The sequence below is a fragment of the Gossypium hirsutum genome, chromosome D09, assembly GCF_007990345.1.
Source record: "Gossypium hirsutum isolate 1008001.06 chromosome D09, Gossypium_hirsutum_v2.1, whole genome shotgun sequence".
Lineage (NCBI taxonomy): Eukaryota > Viridiplantae > Streptophyta > Magnoliopsida > Malvales > Malvaceae > Gossypium > Gossypium hirsutum.
Window position 1 is genome coordinate 27,351,762 of NC_053445.1, and position 17,618 is coordinate 27,369,379.

At 30.5% G+C, this 17,618-nt stretch overlaps 2 protein-coding genes across 6 annotated transcripts; both read left to right on the plus strand.

Moving 5' to 3' along the window:
* Positions 1 to 9,868: 9,868 nt before the first annotated feature.
* On the plus strand, positions 9,869 to 10,291 carry LOC107942556 (S-protein homolog 18). The gene has a single exon (XM_016876253.1). It carries the CDS (start codon positions 9,869 to 9,871, stop codon positions 10,289 to 10,291), a length of 423 nt encoding a protein of 140 aa, XP_016731742.1.
* Positions 10,292 to 13,270: 2,979 nt separating this feature from the next.
* LOC107942557 (uncharacterized) lies at positions 13,271 to 16,780 on the plus strand. 5 transcript variants are annotated; one of them, XM_041101759.1, is made up of 8 exons: positions 13,271 to 13,822; positions 13,932 to 14,027; positions 14,382 to 14,531; positions 14,729 to 14,802; positions 15,118 to 15,226; positions 15,619 to 15,695; positions 16,060 to 16,168; positions 16,526 to 16,780. In XM_041101759.1, exons 3-8 carry the CDS (start codon positions 14,478 to 14,480, stop codon positions 16,670 to 16,672), a joined length of 570 nt encoding a protein of 189 aa, XP_040957693.1. In that variant the 5' UTR covers positions 13,271 to 13,822; positions 13,932 to 14,027; positions 14,382 to 14,477; the 3' UTR covers positions 16,673 to 16,780. The 5 variants fall into 5 exon arrangements, 1 of the variants encoding a protein (XP_040957693.1); XR_005918638.1 differs by having other exon boundaries at positions 14,729 to 15,244; positions 16,060 to 16,643; XR_005918639.1 differs by having other exon boundaries at positions 15,118 to 15,244; positions 15,619 to 16,643.
* The last annotated feature ends 838 nt before the right edge of the window (positions 16,781 to 17,618 follow it).

Genomic DNA, 17,618 nt, shown 5'->3' on the forward strand with positions numbered 1-17,618 from the left:
AATAAGAAACTTAAGACTTCTCACTTTAATAAGGCATACATTTGGCATTTGACGCTTAGTCATATTAACCAAGAAAAATCACTATATTTGAGAAATATTGCATCTTATGTTCACTTAAGGAAGTTGATCTTCCACAATGTGAATCTTGCTTAGAAGTTAAGATGACTAAGCGATTTTTTAATGCAGAAGGAATGGGTATTGGAAAAAATTCGGTTCAAAAATGGTTTTCTTGCACATTAGAAAATTAAAATTTTGAAAACTGAGTCGGTTTGTAATATTTATAGCAATAATCTTTTTCCAAAATCGCACCTCTATTTTCGGTTAGACGAATCCTTGTCGTTCTTGGCTTTCAACCACTGACCTTCTCTTTTATTCTTGTACCACGAACTGCTTATATGTGGGCTCGAATGAATTCGAATCAAGCACAGAACCAGAAATTATTTACTTTACTTTCAATGAGAAAACAACATTTGCTCTTTAATAGAAACCGATAGAATTATTATTTCGAAAAATATAATTTATACTTAGAAATAAATTCTCACTTTTTTTTTGGGTAGAATAACAATATCTTAAGGTTATGTAAAACTTATTGTGTTTTTAGCCCTACTTGTGTCATCTATTTATAAAGAGAAGAAATAAAACCCTTATTTTATTTGTAAAAGTTTATTTTAATAGAAAAAAAACCTAGTTCAGCTAGGAGAGAGAAGGGCAATAACCCTACTTAAATATACTAGGGTTTGTTGTCCTATGTATTAACATGAGGGGCTTTTGGGCCTCTCCTTTATTGGATCTAATTATAAGTGCTTCTTGGACTTTTAACCCAACATTTTATAATTCGGCCCAACCCAATACATATTTTTCTATTTTCCAAAATAAACACCATTAATTAATTAATTCCCGATTAAATAAATTTTATCCCGATTCTAATTCCATTAAAATCATGGCAACTTTACCATAAAAAATCCTATTAGAAAACATATTTAATATTTCTACATTCAACGGATTCAAAATGACCAATTAAATTAATTTTGTTTTTGAACTTCAATTAATTAATAATTAAGAGAACCATAAATGATTTTTCCAGGTCATTTCCATTTAGTGAAAAAACCACATTCATTTCCCAATGTTTTTCATTTCTCCAAATTTACAATTTCTATCCATTTATGTTTATTTGATTCAACATGTAATTCATTTTCGATTACATCAAGCTAGTGGAGGGACCAATTGGACATATGTAATTAGGGATCAAATGATTTATAATTAAGTTTCAGTTTTTCGCCTGTTAATTATAAACTCATTTAATCACGAAGTCATTCAACAATAGTATTTTGACTAAGCTCTCCCTAATGACATACCATTACGAAATCAACTCGATCAGTGCTCGTCAATGACCTTGTCATAAGTGTGTTACCCTCATAGGATATCCATAATCTCTATTGGATAAATCCGCTCTCCCAATATGATCTTATTTTATCTCATGGAAATCATTACATCTTCTTTCATGAAAAATCAATTACTATCAAATAGTAATTATGTAACACCCATTACCCGACCCAATCGCTAGGTCCGAGCAACAAAGAGCCACATTCATTATACGAGCAACTAGTGACAAATACACAGTAAAAACATCATTTCACTTCATTAATAATGCAATCAATCAATAATACAACATTTAATAACACAAACATTCTTTCTCGGGTCTTATACAAGCATACGAATGATTTAGAGTCAACCCGAGATCAAATAGAGACCTTTTTGTAACATTTTTAAAATTTTTGATCAAGTATACCATAAACAAATCATTCAATTATTAAATTATATCATAAATACCTAGATATTAACATACACAATTAAATCTGAGCTTTAATTGAGCTTATGAAAGCTCTTTTGTAGGCTTGAGCATGAACAAGGGCTAAATTGCAAAGTTTTTTTAAAAATCTCAATAAAGGTATTGATACCTATCCTAGGTGCCGATACCATTTTAAGCTTCGATGTTTTAGAAAACCCAATTAAAATCATAAGGTATTGATACTTGGATCAATGTATCGACACTTTCTTATAGGTATCGATACCAAATTGACATTCTATCATTTTTAAATCATGGTAATTTGTTAAAGTACTGATACCTTTATATGTGGTATTGATACATTTTGTGATAAGGTAAAAAATTTCACTTTTTGGGTACTTTTTCATGTTCAAACCAACATCAAACACAATGGTTCTTATAGGCACCCATCAACTTGCATATAATCAATTCAAAACATGCTAGATACCAAAATTCAATCAAATCCAATCAACCATACTAACATATCTCAAACAATACTCAAACATGCAACTTCCACCTGCACAATTCATACCAAGAGGACTATATAAAATTTCAATATATACCAATTTCATCTATTTACCAAACATACAATTAACCATTCCCAAGTTCAATCAAGCCATTAGACATCAACAATACCTTTTTGTCTTGGCATATCAATCTATGAAACAACCAATTAATCAAACATTAGGTAAGTTTCAACTATACAAACATTCAAACTCAACATTTTCATAACACCTATGTACATGCCACAAAATCAAGCTTTAAACAATAGAAAGACTACCGACTAATTAACAGGATAGTGTGAGCTCCTCAACGATTTGCTAGACACGTTCCACAAGTTGGAGATCTACAGGGAAAAGGGAAACAACAGGGTAAACATATCAAATTCTTAGCAAGTTCATAGGAATCTAAACAATAACTTATCTCAAATTACATCTTAATTCGGTAAAATCCTAACTTTACGGGTTTGCCGAAACATGGTAATCACATATCAACAATGTGAGTATCAACATATATCGCATCGTATAATAACTCAAACATATAACATTCTCAATCACTTATAACCAACATTTATTCAGTTCAATATCAATTTCATATAATTACCTATCTATTATCAATAATACATCCAATTTCAATATAATGGTATCCACTATTTTGTTTCATTATTCGAATGCCGAATTGAATTCATTGGTTGTCACATTTCAATATCAGCCCTCCGGGCTCGTATAACCGATTCGTATGATGTTTCACGTGCTATCGATATCTAGATATCACAATGTGTATATAAATCATTAAATCATATATCAATTCAATTCAAATATCATTTATCCAATTTACATTTTATATCTCTGTTAACTAACCGCCTATAAACATGTTATCGTTTAGAGAAAAAATATCACACCAAAAATATATAAGTGGTGTCTGCAAGTATACAGGTTAAATTGTAATATAGTACATGTGTACAACAGAACACCAGAAGTTTTCCGAGGATTGTACCCAAGGGAGGATGAAATAAATCTACAGGCAATCTATTTACAATAATAAGTCTAAATAGTAATAATTAAATCCTATATTACGACATATCATAAAATAGATTAATAATGGAAATAAAAAAACTAAAATAAATAAACAAGAAAATAGACAAATGACTAAATTGATAAAACCAATCAAGAAGATTAACTCATTTTAGGGTTTGTAATTAACTTTAGCTTAGGATTTTAAGGTGGATTATCTATCAATTAACTAATTATTACCTTTCGGCCTCTAACTAATTAATCAATTGGTTGATACTCTTTTATCCCTTGACCTTTGTAACACCCCTAACCCATATCCGTCGCCAAATTAAGATTAGGAGGCATTACTAAGCATAACAAAACTCAGAACAGACATACATTAAAGTTTAATAATTTTAAACAACTACATACTAATAAATCAATAATAAACAATTGTATTTGTTTACTCTATACAATATTTCAACCTTTAAACTTTATCTAGTCTGTACATGCCATAAGTTAAAATTTAAACATTTTAATACCAAGACAGTAGATAGAGTGATGATCTTGTTGATGATCCCTGAGCTTAAAGCTTGATCTTTAAAACTATAAAACAAAGAAACGAATACAAACAAGGTAAGCTATTATAGCTTAGTAAATCTAAAGCTTAACAAATTATATAAAGAAGAAAAAAAAACAATTAAATAAGTTCTTGGTATATCTATTGAATTTGCAAAAACCACATATATATTGTCTTTTGAATATTTGCTATTCATAATCCTCTTATTTATAATCAAACATATGAATTCACAAAATACAAATCACTAAACTCATATATAAAATATAAACCATATGTACACAACCAATTTATATATATATGCATTCGTCAAAAGTCCTACTTACGAATGTATTACATATTATTTGCATATAATCATATGCATACGAAATTTTCATAATTTAAAACTTAATGTATATACATTTCAATTATGAATAACCGAATACTTATGTATTTGCACCTAACAAATTATCATAACCAAATGAGTATACATATACATCAAATAAATATATTCAGATATAATCACATTTACCAAAAAAAATATATAACACCGAGTACAAACATATTCTTTAAAAACATATATCAAATACATATATAAATTTACTATATGCATATAACCAAATATATATATAATTTCATATATAACAAGTGCAATAAACCATGTATATATATAAATATATATACTCTCCAAATATATAATAACAAGTATTTATCTGCTCATCAAACTTATTAATCAAATATATATACTTGATCTTCAAATATATATATAATATTTACATATCACGTACATATTCAATATATTCAAACCAGTAATATAAACAGATTCACCGGCATTTAGCCTGCTAGGTTTTAAAACCTGATTTCATACACTGACTTTTAGCCTGCTAGACTTATAGTCCGAATAATTTCACTGACATTAAGCCTGCTAGACAGTGAGTCTGAATTATATCACCGGTATCAAGCCTGCTAGACAATAAGTTTGAATTACATTCGATCACTTTATATTAGTCGTTCAAACTAACAACCTCATATATTCATTTCCATTCAAGAACTTTCGCATGAATAATTTCACATAATTGAAACTTTCTTAAACATATATAAGTTCCATACCTAAATTCATTTCAAGAACATATACGCATATACTTGCTTCATCGAATTTCATAATGTCTTACACATATATCCTACCTAAATTCGGATTAAGCACCTATTGACGTATGTAAACATATCCAATCAAATATAGCATATACGTATATTTTCAACTCACACATAAACATACCTATTCAATACTACATATATACTTATGAATTACATGTCTTAAATCAATTCCAAAGGTTTATACATGTATATACATATATATGTATATTCGAACCTTATATAAATAACAAGTTATAAATACCTTTGAAACTAAACCAAGAATTTATACATATTCAATATTCATACTTTAACTAAATTCAAAAACTTATATATATAGATTCAAGTGTTTTAAACATACGAATACATATACATATATACTTACTTATTCGAATATAATCCATACTTTTATACATTTTATATTTTTATTTCAAACCATAATTTTATACAAGATTAAACTTGTATTTTCGAACATTATAATTATATAAATTATTCATAACTTAAAATTTATTCAATTAACATACTTTTATTTATATCTCAATACCAAATACAATTAGTATACATGTATAAATATTAACTTAACAACTCTTAATTGCTAATATACTTACCTCGGACGATGAAAAATCGAAGTCGGACGATTATTCGACTACTTTGGCTTTTCTCTGATCTAACTCCGATTTCTTTGGTTCTCAGTCTAAATATATTCAAAAGGAGCTAATTTAATTATTAATGCATTGAATTTAGTCCAAAAACACATAATTGGGAAATTACCATTTTACCCTTGATATTTACACTTTTTACAATTTAGTCCCTATTGCATAAAACACAAATTACACAAAAATTTTCCCATACCACACAAGGGCGAATATTCATGGTTCTCATACAAATCCACAGATTTCATTTATTTCACATTTTAGTCCCCCAAAAATTTAATTTCACAATTTAGCCCTATTTACTCAATTTCACTAAAAATTCAAAGACAAAACATTTTAATCTAACACCTATATTTCATATTTCATCAACTAACATCACATATCACAGGTTGTCATCAATGGTAAAACACAAAATATTCAACAATTTCAAAAATTCAAGCATGGGTCTTGTAGTATACAAAGCAACAATCTCAAAAACATAAAAATTATAAAAAATCGAAACCAAAACACACCATAATTTTCAGTAGGAATTGCCGAAACCCTAAAAGCCATTGATGAATTCTCCCAAGCTTAACATTCGGCCAAGGTAAGAATGTTTTTTTTATGCTTTCTTTACTTATTTTAATTATATGACATAATTTAATAAATTACTAAATTAACCTTATATAATAAATATATAAAACATGTATATAAAGGAAAATGTTATCATATGTCACCCACTAACTATATTTTGGTCTAATTACATCTTTAGACCTCCCACTTAAAAAGAAAACAACAAATAGGTTCTTTTAAAATTTAACCTCTAAATTTTTATTTTACGCGATTAAACCCTTTTTATCGAATTGAACCCTCAAACGATTAAATTTTCACACGAAATTTTCACACATATAACCTAACATGCAATAGACACTAAAATTAATATTAAAATATTTTTCTGACTCGGATTAGTGGTCCCAAAACTACTATGTCTGATTAAGGTCCAAATTGGGCTGTCATAACCTTACTTTCTCAACTAGGATAACCTACGATTTACTCAGCCAAACTTATTTCCCGATCTCTTCTAACCTATGATTACTTCCTAGGGTTGTCAAGCCTATGGTTTACGAATGGGTAATCTATACCAACTTGTAACAACCCGTTTTTCAATGGTAACGAAACAGTAGTTTCGGGACCACAAACTTCCATCCTGTCGACTCATAAATTTATAAAATATTTACAGAGTCATTAGACTCGTATTAAAATTTGGTTAGCAAATTTTAATCTTTAGATAGCTAATTAAATAAAAAGGAATAAATTATAAAATGTGTAAAACTTAGCAATTATTGTAATTAACTGATTTATTAGATTAATTAATAAAAGAGTAAGGGTTTATAAAGAAAATATACCCTTACTAGTTGGTAATGGATGTTAATTAGAATTAAAATTGAGTAAAATAGGTTGAAATGACAATTTTGTAAATAAGTGGAAATTAAAATAAAACATAATTGAAGAAAGTGTCGTCATCTTCTTCATTTTTCTTAGTTTTTGCCGAAAACACCATGAAAGGTTAAGGTTGGAGGTTCGGATAGTTCATTCCCTTGCATGAATCAAGACCTTGTTGATTTACGTGGAAGAGAAAAAATTACGGAATAGTTCCTGAACTTCTGCAACTATTACAATTCAGTCCAGGTAAGTTCGCACGGTTTATATTTTAATATCTATATGAAATGTATGATGATATAATATAATATAGTGGATATTAATAGTTTTATTAATGATGTAAAGTTGTTTGAGAAAATGTTATTGAATTTCAATATTTGGGTTGTTCAAAAGCGAGATAGAGTACAATTTAATGACGGCGTGATATGCGGGGATTGGAATGGAGATTGATGAGGTGTGCTTTATATATTTTCCCGAGTATACCGAGGCTCAACATTTGTTGCGAACTCTCGTGTTATACTATCTTGTTTTAGCGTGTTATGGGGAGGATATATAGTTCTTCAGAGCACTTGGCATGTTATCGGTTGAATTAGCTCTTCGAAGCATTTGGCATGTTACCAGTTATATTAGCTCTTCAGAGCACTTGGCGATTTATCGGTTGGATTAACTCTTATAAGCGTTTGGCATGTTTCGGTTGGATTACATGTGTACTCATGTCCGTAAGTCATTTATCAGACCGTAAATTATTGTACTATATCTTGTATAATTATTTTGAATGGCATGACATGTAATTGATATCTAGAATTGGTTTTATTGTGGACATGTATATTTAATGAGTGAAGTGTAGCACCTTGTATCCGGACCTGGTGATTGGGTCGGATATGAGGCATTACACTTAATTTAAATTAAGAATTAATATTTATCTTTCACACAAAAATTCATTCTTCTTTCTTTTTCTTAAGTTTGTAACATGGTATCAGAGCTTAGGTTCCCTTTTTATTTATTTATTTATTTTTCTTTTCTTCTCCAAGTTGTTTTCTTCTTATCTTTTGTTTTGCCAGCAGTACGGCGGTGTCAGCCTTCGGGTTGGCTACCGCCCACCAACCTTTTCTTTCTTTATTCTTCTCATTCACATCACATGTCTTCTCTCTTTTTAATTTGCAAATCTATTTTGTGGATGGTGGCTTTGTCGCTAGAACTCTATTTTCCCCCTTTTTGTCCTATTCTAACTTTGTCCCTTATTTTTCGTGCTTTGCCTTTCTTTGTCCAAGCTGAGTCATCATACTCAATCCATTTTAGTCGTTGACTACTTTGTTGGCCAAACTTTTTTGGTCCTGTTTCTAGCTTTGTCCTTTGTTTCCCGTGCTTTGGTTGTCTATTACTCCAGTCCATATTTTTTTCCAGTTTAGACGGCTAAACACCTGCCGTCGGTGGTTGGTCGTCATCCTCCTTGTTTTGCTATATTTTTTGATGTCCTCCTCTCGGTTTAATTACCCCTTTTAGGGGCCATGTCTCTTTGTTTTACTCTATTTTTTAATGTCCTCCTTTCGGTTTAATAACCTCTTTTTGGGGCCCTATTTGAACTTTTATGGCTCTTTTATTTTTTGTTATATTTTCCCTTCTAACAAGCAAACCTTTGTTGAGGAGGGGGCGATGTAGTGTTTCGATGCCAGTGTTCCATTTTTTTGTGAGAGTTTTATTACAACTCCCGGATGGTGGATGAGTGGTAGTGCCTAAAGCCTTCAAATGTTACTTTTCTTGATTTTTTTTGTTCTTTTGCCAAATCCAAGACCTCCGTCGATTTAGTTATTGTTTGGGTGTTGTTTTGGGTTAGATGTCGTCGATGGCTAATTTCGTTCGGTCTAGGGTGGCTCCGAGCCTCAATTCTCTTACAATGTCTTCCGGTGGGTGATCAAGGACGCTCGGCTCTATTTCGTGCTTAATTGTTTCATTCCCTCTTTGTAAGCAAGGTCTTAAGTGGAAGTAGAGGCGCTTGTTAACAGAAATCATACGCACTAATGTTTTCATTAGTGGATGACACCTATGTGACCGGTGATGATTCCTCCTCTTTTGGGTCTTGAGATTTTCTCTGATGATGATGGTTTTCTCTGTCATTTTGTATGACATCATGTTACTCAGCACACTTTACACCATGCTTTTATCTCCTCATCAGTTCAGATCGCAGACATTTTCACAAAAATCCATCTTCCAACCAAATTTAAAGACTTAGTTTCCAAACTCAAGTTATAGTCCACAACACCATTTTGAGTTTGATGGATGTTAATGTGATATCTTGCATAATTAATTTATATTATATAATAATTTTCTTTATTTGTATCTAATTTATTAGCACAATATCAAATCATATAATATATTTTCTTATTTGTGTTTCTAATTTCTATTATAAATAGATTATGTAACCCAATGTAAATTAAAAAGTGTATTCATCTTTCACACAGAAATTCATTTTTTTTCGTTAAGTTTGTAACAAATAAGCACTTATTTAAATAATGCTGTAAAGTTCGGAACTTCTTTTTAATATTTATCAACTTAACCGATGTCATTATTCATTAGAATTGCAGTTTAACATTTCTCACTAGTAATTATCATCTTAGTAAATGTTAGCTTAATTATAATATAAACGTATAAGACAGTAGTGTGCTTTAAAGACATTTTCTCAGAATTTTAAATTCAGCAATTAAAGTCTGCTTCAAAATCATCCTATAAAAATCAAAATCCCCACTGTCATTACTTATCTTCTTCTTCTCACACCATGTTTAACCTCAAAGAAATGCTGTTGCCATTAACGCTTGCACTTTGCATCATGTACCCATTGGCCCTCTCAATTAGTGAAGATGTTCTGTTAATCAACTACCATATCCACATAATCAATGATCTGCCCTTGGAACCTCCAACCAATGTGCCTTCATTGAATCTGCATTGCAAGTCTAAAGACAAAGATCTTGGTGAGAGAGCAATGTTTCAGCACCAGGATTACGCATGGGATTCAAAAATAAACCTTTTCAGAACCACCCTTTTCTTCTGCAATGCACGGTGGCGGAATAAGAAGCAACGGTATTTTGAGGCTTTCAGGGCCACCAGAGATGAAGATCGGTGCCTAGATTATCATTTTTCCTGCATCTGGTCTGTGAGATATGATGGGATTTATTTCAGCAGTGATAATTATACTTGGACTATGCAGTATCCATGGTAGATTCTTGCAAAATATTTCCTGTTGAAGTTATAATTAGGAATAATGAAATCCTCACTTTATAATAATCGGTGCCACTCAAATCAATTTAAATGCCATGTTTACGGCCACCAAAGTTTCTACGTTCATACGTATCTTGACCGTGTCTGACTATCTTTATTTTTTTATAAATATTAAATTTATATATCAACTTTGGTTTAATATGCAATTTGATATATGAATTTTGGTTTGGTGCAATTATACACATAAAACTTGAATTATGATTCATATGTATGTATGAAACTTTTATTTTGATTCGGTTATAGACATTTAAAGAAATACAAACATACATTTATTTTCATTTAAGATTAATATAATTGTTTGTGCATGCAATATATCAACAAAAAATTGTATTAATTCGACAATGTTGTCAGTGATTTGTGAAAATTGAATCAAATCAAAATTTCATATATAAAATCTCACAAAATCAAAATTCATGTATGACATTACACATTGGATAAAAGTTAATGTATAGTTTTGATATTTAACCCTATTTCTTACCATCTTGTATATATTCCAGTTAAGTTTTTAAAATCCAACTGATGGTTGAAAACTTGAACTTATTAGATCAATGGTTTTTGATTTGATCGGTCGGTTTGATTTTAATTAAACAAATTATTAAAAACTTCATAATTTTTTAAAAAAAAATAGAAAAAAAATAGTTCAATTGGTTCTAAATGATTTGTTCAAAAGTTGATTTCAATGTTGGTTCAACTCTTTGTTTGGACCGATATATTATTCGATTCTTTGTCCAATTGAACTGATTGACCAACCTGATTCTTGTTCAAACGATATGGATTCCTGATTATCAATGGCGTGTTCGTGGCACACCAATATAAAAAAACTTTAGGATGTATCTACTTCATAGCAAAGAGGATAATGCTTTGAATTCACTATCATTATTAGGGAATTTCAATTATTTTAATTGTTTCTTGTCTTAAATATTGGGAAAAAAAAGAATGACATTAAATTTATTTCTAAAACAATAAAGTCAATATCGGAAAGTGATCTATAAAAATGACAGTATCAATATCCATGAATGTAGGTAATTTTTAGAGTTTTACGAACATTTGGAGCTCTAAGTTTAGAGTTAGGTTGGAGTATGGACTTCCATTGCATAAACAAAAATTGTTGTTAGCAATTTTGTTTGTGAAGTCATATACTAAGGTAAGGCTTTTGGATATATATATCCTAATATTTTATGCTAAAATTAAAAATTAGTTTAAAAACAAAAAAATATATATAATAAATTTTACTAGATGGTGTTTTTTTTTTCTTGATGCAATAGACATTGTTTAAGTTGTTTATTCTGGAAGTTCATAAACGGGACTTTTCACCAATAGTGTCCTATGCTGAGATCAGTTACAAGTAAATGATGTGGAAAAATTCAACAAAGATATGGCTAATTTTGCATAGTTGATAGCATTTTAAAAAAGTTAAATTATGAAATTATGTGTATTTGGTTACCTTTTAATTTAATATTTTATAAATTTTAAAATTTCAATTATAAACTAACAATAACTATAATTTTTAAAGGAATAATAACTAAGGTGAAGAAAGTGAATTTAAATTAGCACCTACTTCTCTCTCGACTCAAACTAGGCTTTGAGAGTATGGGTTTTAGCTCCTAATAGTTGCTCTTGTGTGATCCGCTAGACTTCTTGCCTCCCAAATTTCAAACCCACTAAACCAAATTAATTTAATTGGATTAACCAACCCTTTTCAACCTCTATTTGTAATAAACTTTGTACCGACGCAAACTTTTAACCAAAAATCCTTTTTTTTTCTCTAAGCCGAATAGATTTTAAGTATAATAACTTTTTTTTTTTTATCCTTTTTAACTTTTAACCAAAATTTTAGCTATTCATGTTAAGCCTTCAACTTCAATTTTGCGGATGATATTGGTTTGAAGATTGGTTGGATTCGTTTTCAGCATGTAAATCGTGATCAAAACTCCATGGCGGACTCTCTTGCTAAAGCAGGTGTTGAAAGATGTTCTATATTTAACGCTTGGTGATAGCAACTTTGACCTGATTTTGTTTTTCTATTCGACTGCAACAATTGTATCACCTTTTGATACTTGGTTTTATCTTTTCTAATAAAATTCTTATTGCTGAAAACAAATTACTACTAATATCATGTCTTTAAAAATTTCTTCATATGTTTGCCATACATTTAAATGGCGCTTATATATAATAAAACTCTGAAATATATACGTTATTTTTAATAATTTAATAAATCTTATAAAAGAAATGCTGAAAATGATTATGAATTTGGAACGAGTAAAAACTAAACAAGGGAAAAATATAAAGTTGTTGGAGAAGCGCATACGGATAAAAGCTTTAATTACGTTAATTACGCCTGCAGATACCTCATTTGCTTCCATAATAACACTAAATCAAGAAAATTAAAAATTAATGAAATAAATCCTCATACTTTGACTCTACTTCCCGAAATCTAATATTAAAGGAAACTTGGGGATTAACAAAATGTGTTTACTTTTTTGGGGGTAATTTTTATGAATAAAATAACATGTAGTGGTGGCTTGCAACCTTTGAATATTGATTGTTCAACCATTACCTGATCTGAAAAGTTTTAAATATGAAGTAAACATTGCAAAGAATTTTAAAAATGCGTTTCGGAGATTAAACATTTGGAAAATGCAATTTAAATTGTTCCAATTTTAGTTTAAATAATTGAAATTAAATGGTTGGAACCATGAAGATCAATGTTGTATTTGGTGATCTTTGTATCAGATTTAAAATAAGAAAAGATAATAAACATGGCTTTTTGTATTTGGTTAAGATAATAAATATCACACTGATATACGTTTTTGGTCTTCATCCAACTTCATTCTTAAACGCATAATATAAATGGCAAGTTTGACCATTAAAAAAGTAATTTATGTGATTTTAAAAAATAAAGATAAGTACTACTGAACAACATTCATGAAGCCATGAATATTCCTGCATGGAGAGATGCTGTCTATGATGAGTTGACAGCTTTAGTCAATAACAACGCCTGGGAATTGGTCACACCACCTCTGGATCGTTCACTTGTGGGCTGCAAATAGATATTCAAGGTTAAGAAGAATCCTAATGGGTCGGTTGCTCGCCATAAAGTTCGCTTGGTAGCTCAGGCTTCCTTTGGTTTGTCATTGCATACCAGTAAGGTGCAGTTGGGGGGAAAAATGGTAGCAGCCTCACTGGTCAGCTGTTTGGTTCAGCATGCCAGTCTGGTGAGAAGCCATCTCTACCACGCTGGTCAGCCTCAAATTAACTGGAGATTTTTGGTCCAGTAAAAATTTAGCAACTTCAGTTGCTTTTTCTTTTCCTCTTTTACCCATATATTATTTCTTTTGTTTCTTCTGTTTGATAACTTGTAAAAGCTTACGGCTTTTCTGATGTTTGGTTACCCTTCTTCTCCCCTTTCCCCTTCCCCTTGGGTTACAAATCAGTTTGGTCAAGGACCTTTTCCGGTTCCTCCTTCATCCAGGTATGGCTTCTTCTCCTTCTTCCGTTCTTCATTCCTTTTTCTTCTTCTGTTCTTCATCTTTTCTTCTCAGCATATTCTATTTTGTTTCCTCTCTTTCTCTCTTTCTCAGGCAAATCTACCATGAATTCTTCGCTGGGTCTCAGGCAATAATTGAATACCAAGTTGATCTTACTAGGTGGAAAGCTATAGAAAGCAGCCATGGATGGTATGTGAAGGTTTTTCTTTTTTTGGTTTAGATGTCTATTATTGCAGTTTTAAGTAAAGGATTTCTTGTTTATGGTTTCTAAATTTTTAAGGCGATAGCTTTTGCTTGTGATTTTACTTTAAATGTGAAAGATTTTTCATTTTTGTTATATTCTGGACTATGGCTGAACATAGTTATTGTTTTGAAATTGAAATTAGTACCTAGAAATTGTTAAATGTTTAACATAAATTTTGTGTTCATGTTTCTGCAAAGATATATGAATTTTGCTTTCTATCAATTCTAGTTATTGTTTAAAATTATGAATGACCAATACTCATTGACTGATTTTCTTTGTTACTTGCTGTATGGTTTCAGTTGATTCACAACCAACTCTGGAGGAAACCATATTGGTTGGTGATAACCTAATGATGGGGCCACCATCTCCTGTCATCCCACAAGAAATCGCATCTCATGTGCTTGAAGGTGTCGAGTTATGTGATGGGATCTTACGGAGTTTATTTTTGTGTAAGTTTTGTGTTTTTAACTTAACAATCTTTATGTAAAAGACGGAGTATGTATAGCATTGATTGACTGATATTTATCTTCATTCTTTTTGGTGACATGATTGATTATTTGCTTAATTTTGCCAAATGATAGACCAAATACTTTCTCATACATTTCGTGTACAGCCATACATTCTTTATGATTGCTATATGCTGTAGGTTTGTAGATTAATGATATCGAGCCTTTTTGTCAAGATGAGCTGGCATTATATAGACAATGTGCTGAAAAGAGGGTAAGGTTTCTAATGGTTATTCCTGTTGCATGAATAAGTACATCGAATTAGCTTTCTTGAGTTTCTTAAAAAAAAAAAAGAGGCTTTCTTGAGTTTGTTTGAAAATCTTGGTTTTAGGACAAAGTTTTATACTGCATTTTAAAATGCTATGTTGTATGTATGTTGATCTGCATTTTATTCTCTTGTGTTCTTTGTCTGGTGATGTTCAAATTGTTAGGGAGCTTGTTACAAATACTTTTTAAAATGTCAACAACATTCTATTTCAGCGTATACCTTTTTTTTTATTCTTGCTATGTCTGGTGTTTGGTATTGCAGGCAGAGCTCGAGTCTTTTAAAATGTAATATGCAAATGCATGACTGGAATGTAATGCAGCTGATGAACGAGCATATATTGGCTTCTGAAGTCATTGGTTTGGAAGAGAAGGTAACAAAGTTTTAATGGGTAAAGGTTTTCTTCCTTCTCCAATTTTATTCTATTCATTACAAAACATATATCACTCTTGATAATAATGCTGAAAGATCAGTAAGCTGCCATGTTCGTAAATGCATGGTTGTAATATATACCACGTGAAGGGTGTTTCTTGGACGTATAGTAGAGCTGCAACATTTTTAAGTGCCAATTTAACTTAAATGGCTCTCTAGTCCTTTTTTATATTTGATTTGATCCTGTTATTTGCTTGTTTTATATGATATTATTAGCATTCAGATTTTTACTTTATTCCATTGAATATATTTCTGTATAAAGCAGTTGACACTGGAGTGAAATTACTTTTGTCTTCTGCTAGATTAAAATGAAATTAATTTTTCTTTCTGTAGGCACTTCGATTAAGGTCAAATGAGCTAAAATTGGAGAGGCAATTGGAGAACTCACAAGCTGAAATTTCATCTTTCAAGTATGTATTTTTTAGGTCTAATTATGAAATTTGTCCCTTTATTTTACAGCATCTGAGAAGTTAGTCCCTCTGATTTGTCAGAATGGTCCTCATATTTTATGAAAACTAAAAAATTAGTCCAATTGAGTAACACTGTTAAACCTTCTTGTTAAACTGAGGTGTTCAGCAACTTATGTGCTAGGAATTAGTAAAAACCAGTAGTAGCATATTTATGTTACAAATAAATTGACCTATATTCAACTTAGGTTACTATTTAAGTTTTGAGTATAGTTTTGGCACAGCATGCAACATGTTAATTTTGCACCATGCATCTGGTGTAATTATATGTTATTTTCAGTCTTACTAACCTGGATTGTTTTAACAGTTTGTATCATTGGTGCATCCATCAGTTAGTGTTGATTGTTCGATACTACATGATTGCTATGAATCATTTGCAATGTATTGCTTTGGAAGATACCTTGTTGCTTGCTTGGGTATGTTCATTTCAAAGACCTTGAACTTCAAATAAAGATTTTATTTCTTATCTTTGGATCAGCCTTGCACGATATTTCATTTAGTTTACAGTTTCTGTGGTGACATTGTCTTTGTTATTTGCTTTGCTTATGCCATTGAATCTAAATTTTGGACACCCATATATTATTTTCAATGTCATTGAATAGTTATTTCAACACCCTGCTTTTTCATATCTTTACTTTTAAGAATATATAGGTTCTTCTGATGTCTAACATACCATAATCATAATTCCCCTTAATGCACTAAAAGGAATATGCACTACTTTGTTAGTAAGCAAAGTACAGGATGTTGTTGAACTTTGGCCTGCAATGCAACAGGAAACCAGCAGCAAACCAGCATCCAAGCTGAACCAGATAAGCAGCAGCATTTTGTTTATTTTGTTCATTTGTAACTTGATTCAGTTGCAATGTAATTTATACTTAAAGTTAGTAGGAGTAGTTGTTGATTTATGTTTGATGTTATAGCTGGTATGTCAGCTACATTTTGTTTGTAATTCTATATAGGCTTTAGTCATGTATTAGTGGGAGCAGTTATACATTAGTTAACTGTCATATTTCATTATAACATAAAGCTGCTCAAGTCAATGAAAAAGATCTAATTTTTGGAAATCAAATTCAGTTTTCTTCTTGTTCAAACTTCTTTGCATTTGTTTTTCTTTTTCTCCTTAGTTTTCTGCTTAAAAAACCAACACATGTAATCCGGACTACTTATGTATATGGGATATTGCTTATTCAAGTAATGAAGTTAATCTTTACATCATCTGGGTTACTTTCTTTTGTTTTCTTCCTCTGCTGTCAAAACCCCAACAGATGTGATTTTCAACTCTTCCCTTTAGCATTGATGACCAGCTCAAGGCTCGACATTGCACGTTCTACATGGTGGCCATAGGCTATTTCAGTTAGTAGCCAACGGTTGGTTTTAGTTTTAAAGTTATTTGGTGCTAGCAATGTCTTGCATTGAGTTACTGATGTCAAACATTTGAAATAACATGCATTAAGACGTACAGACATTGAGAAAAGGGGTATTGTAAATATTTCATTAAAAAGATTTGAATGAAGAATGAATAGTTCTGTACTTATGTCAAACTTATTTATACATGCTTTTTTTCTCTTCATGTATTTGGCATTATAGATCTATTTGTCAGAATTCATAAATTGGTGCTTTCTCAGAAATATGTGAAGCAATGCCCTTAGAAATGTGCATATGTTACTATTAGCTAGTAGCTGCACTTCCTCAGAGTCTTTTATTAGATGCTTTCGTACCAAAGTTCAGCAGTATAACAGTCTGATGCCATATATTTATTTATAAATAAATCATTGCAATATATGAAAAAAAATTTAAAATATAAAAATTTATTAATATGTATATAAATTTATTAATATATGTAAAAACAACTTTTTCCGAAAATAT

What these genes read in the sequence shown, in the direction of transcription:
- LOC107942557 (XM_041101759.1), top strand. Translation starts at nt 14,478, where the DNA reads ATGTGCTTGAAGGTGTCGAGTTATGTGATGGGATCTTACGGAGTTTAT. An exon ending in GCTGAAATTTCATCTTTCAA is followed by an intron (nt 15,696 to 16,059) that starts GTATGTATTTTT and finishes TTGTTTTAACAG; the next exon opens with TTTGTATCATTGGTGCATCC. An exon ending in ATACCTTGTTGCTTGCTTGG is followed by an intron (nt 16,169 to 16,525) that starts GTATGTTCATTT and finishes GCAATGCAACAG; the next exon opens with GAAACCAGCAGCAAACCAGC.
- LOC107942556 (XM_016876253.1), top strand. Translation starts at nt 9,869, where the DNA reads ATGCTGTTGCCATTAACGCTTGCACTTTGCATCATGTACCCATTGGCC.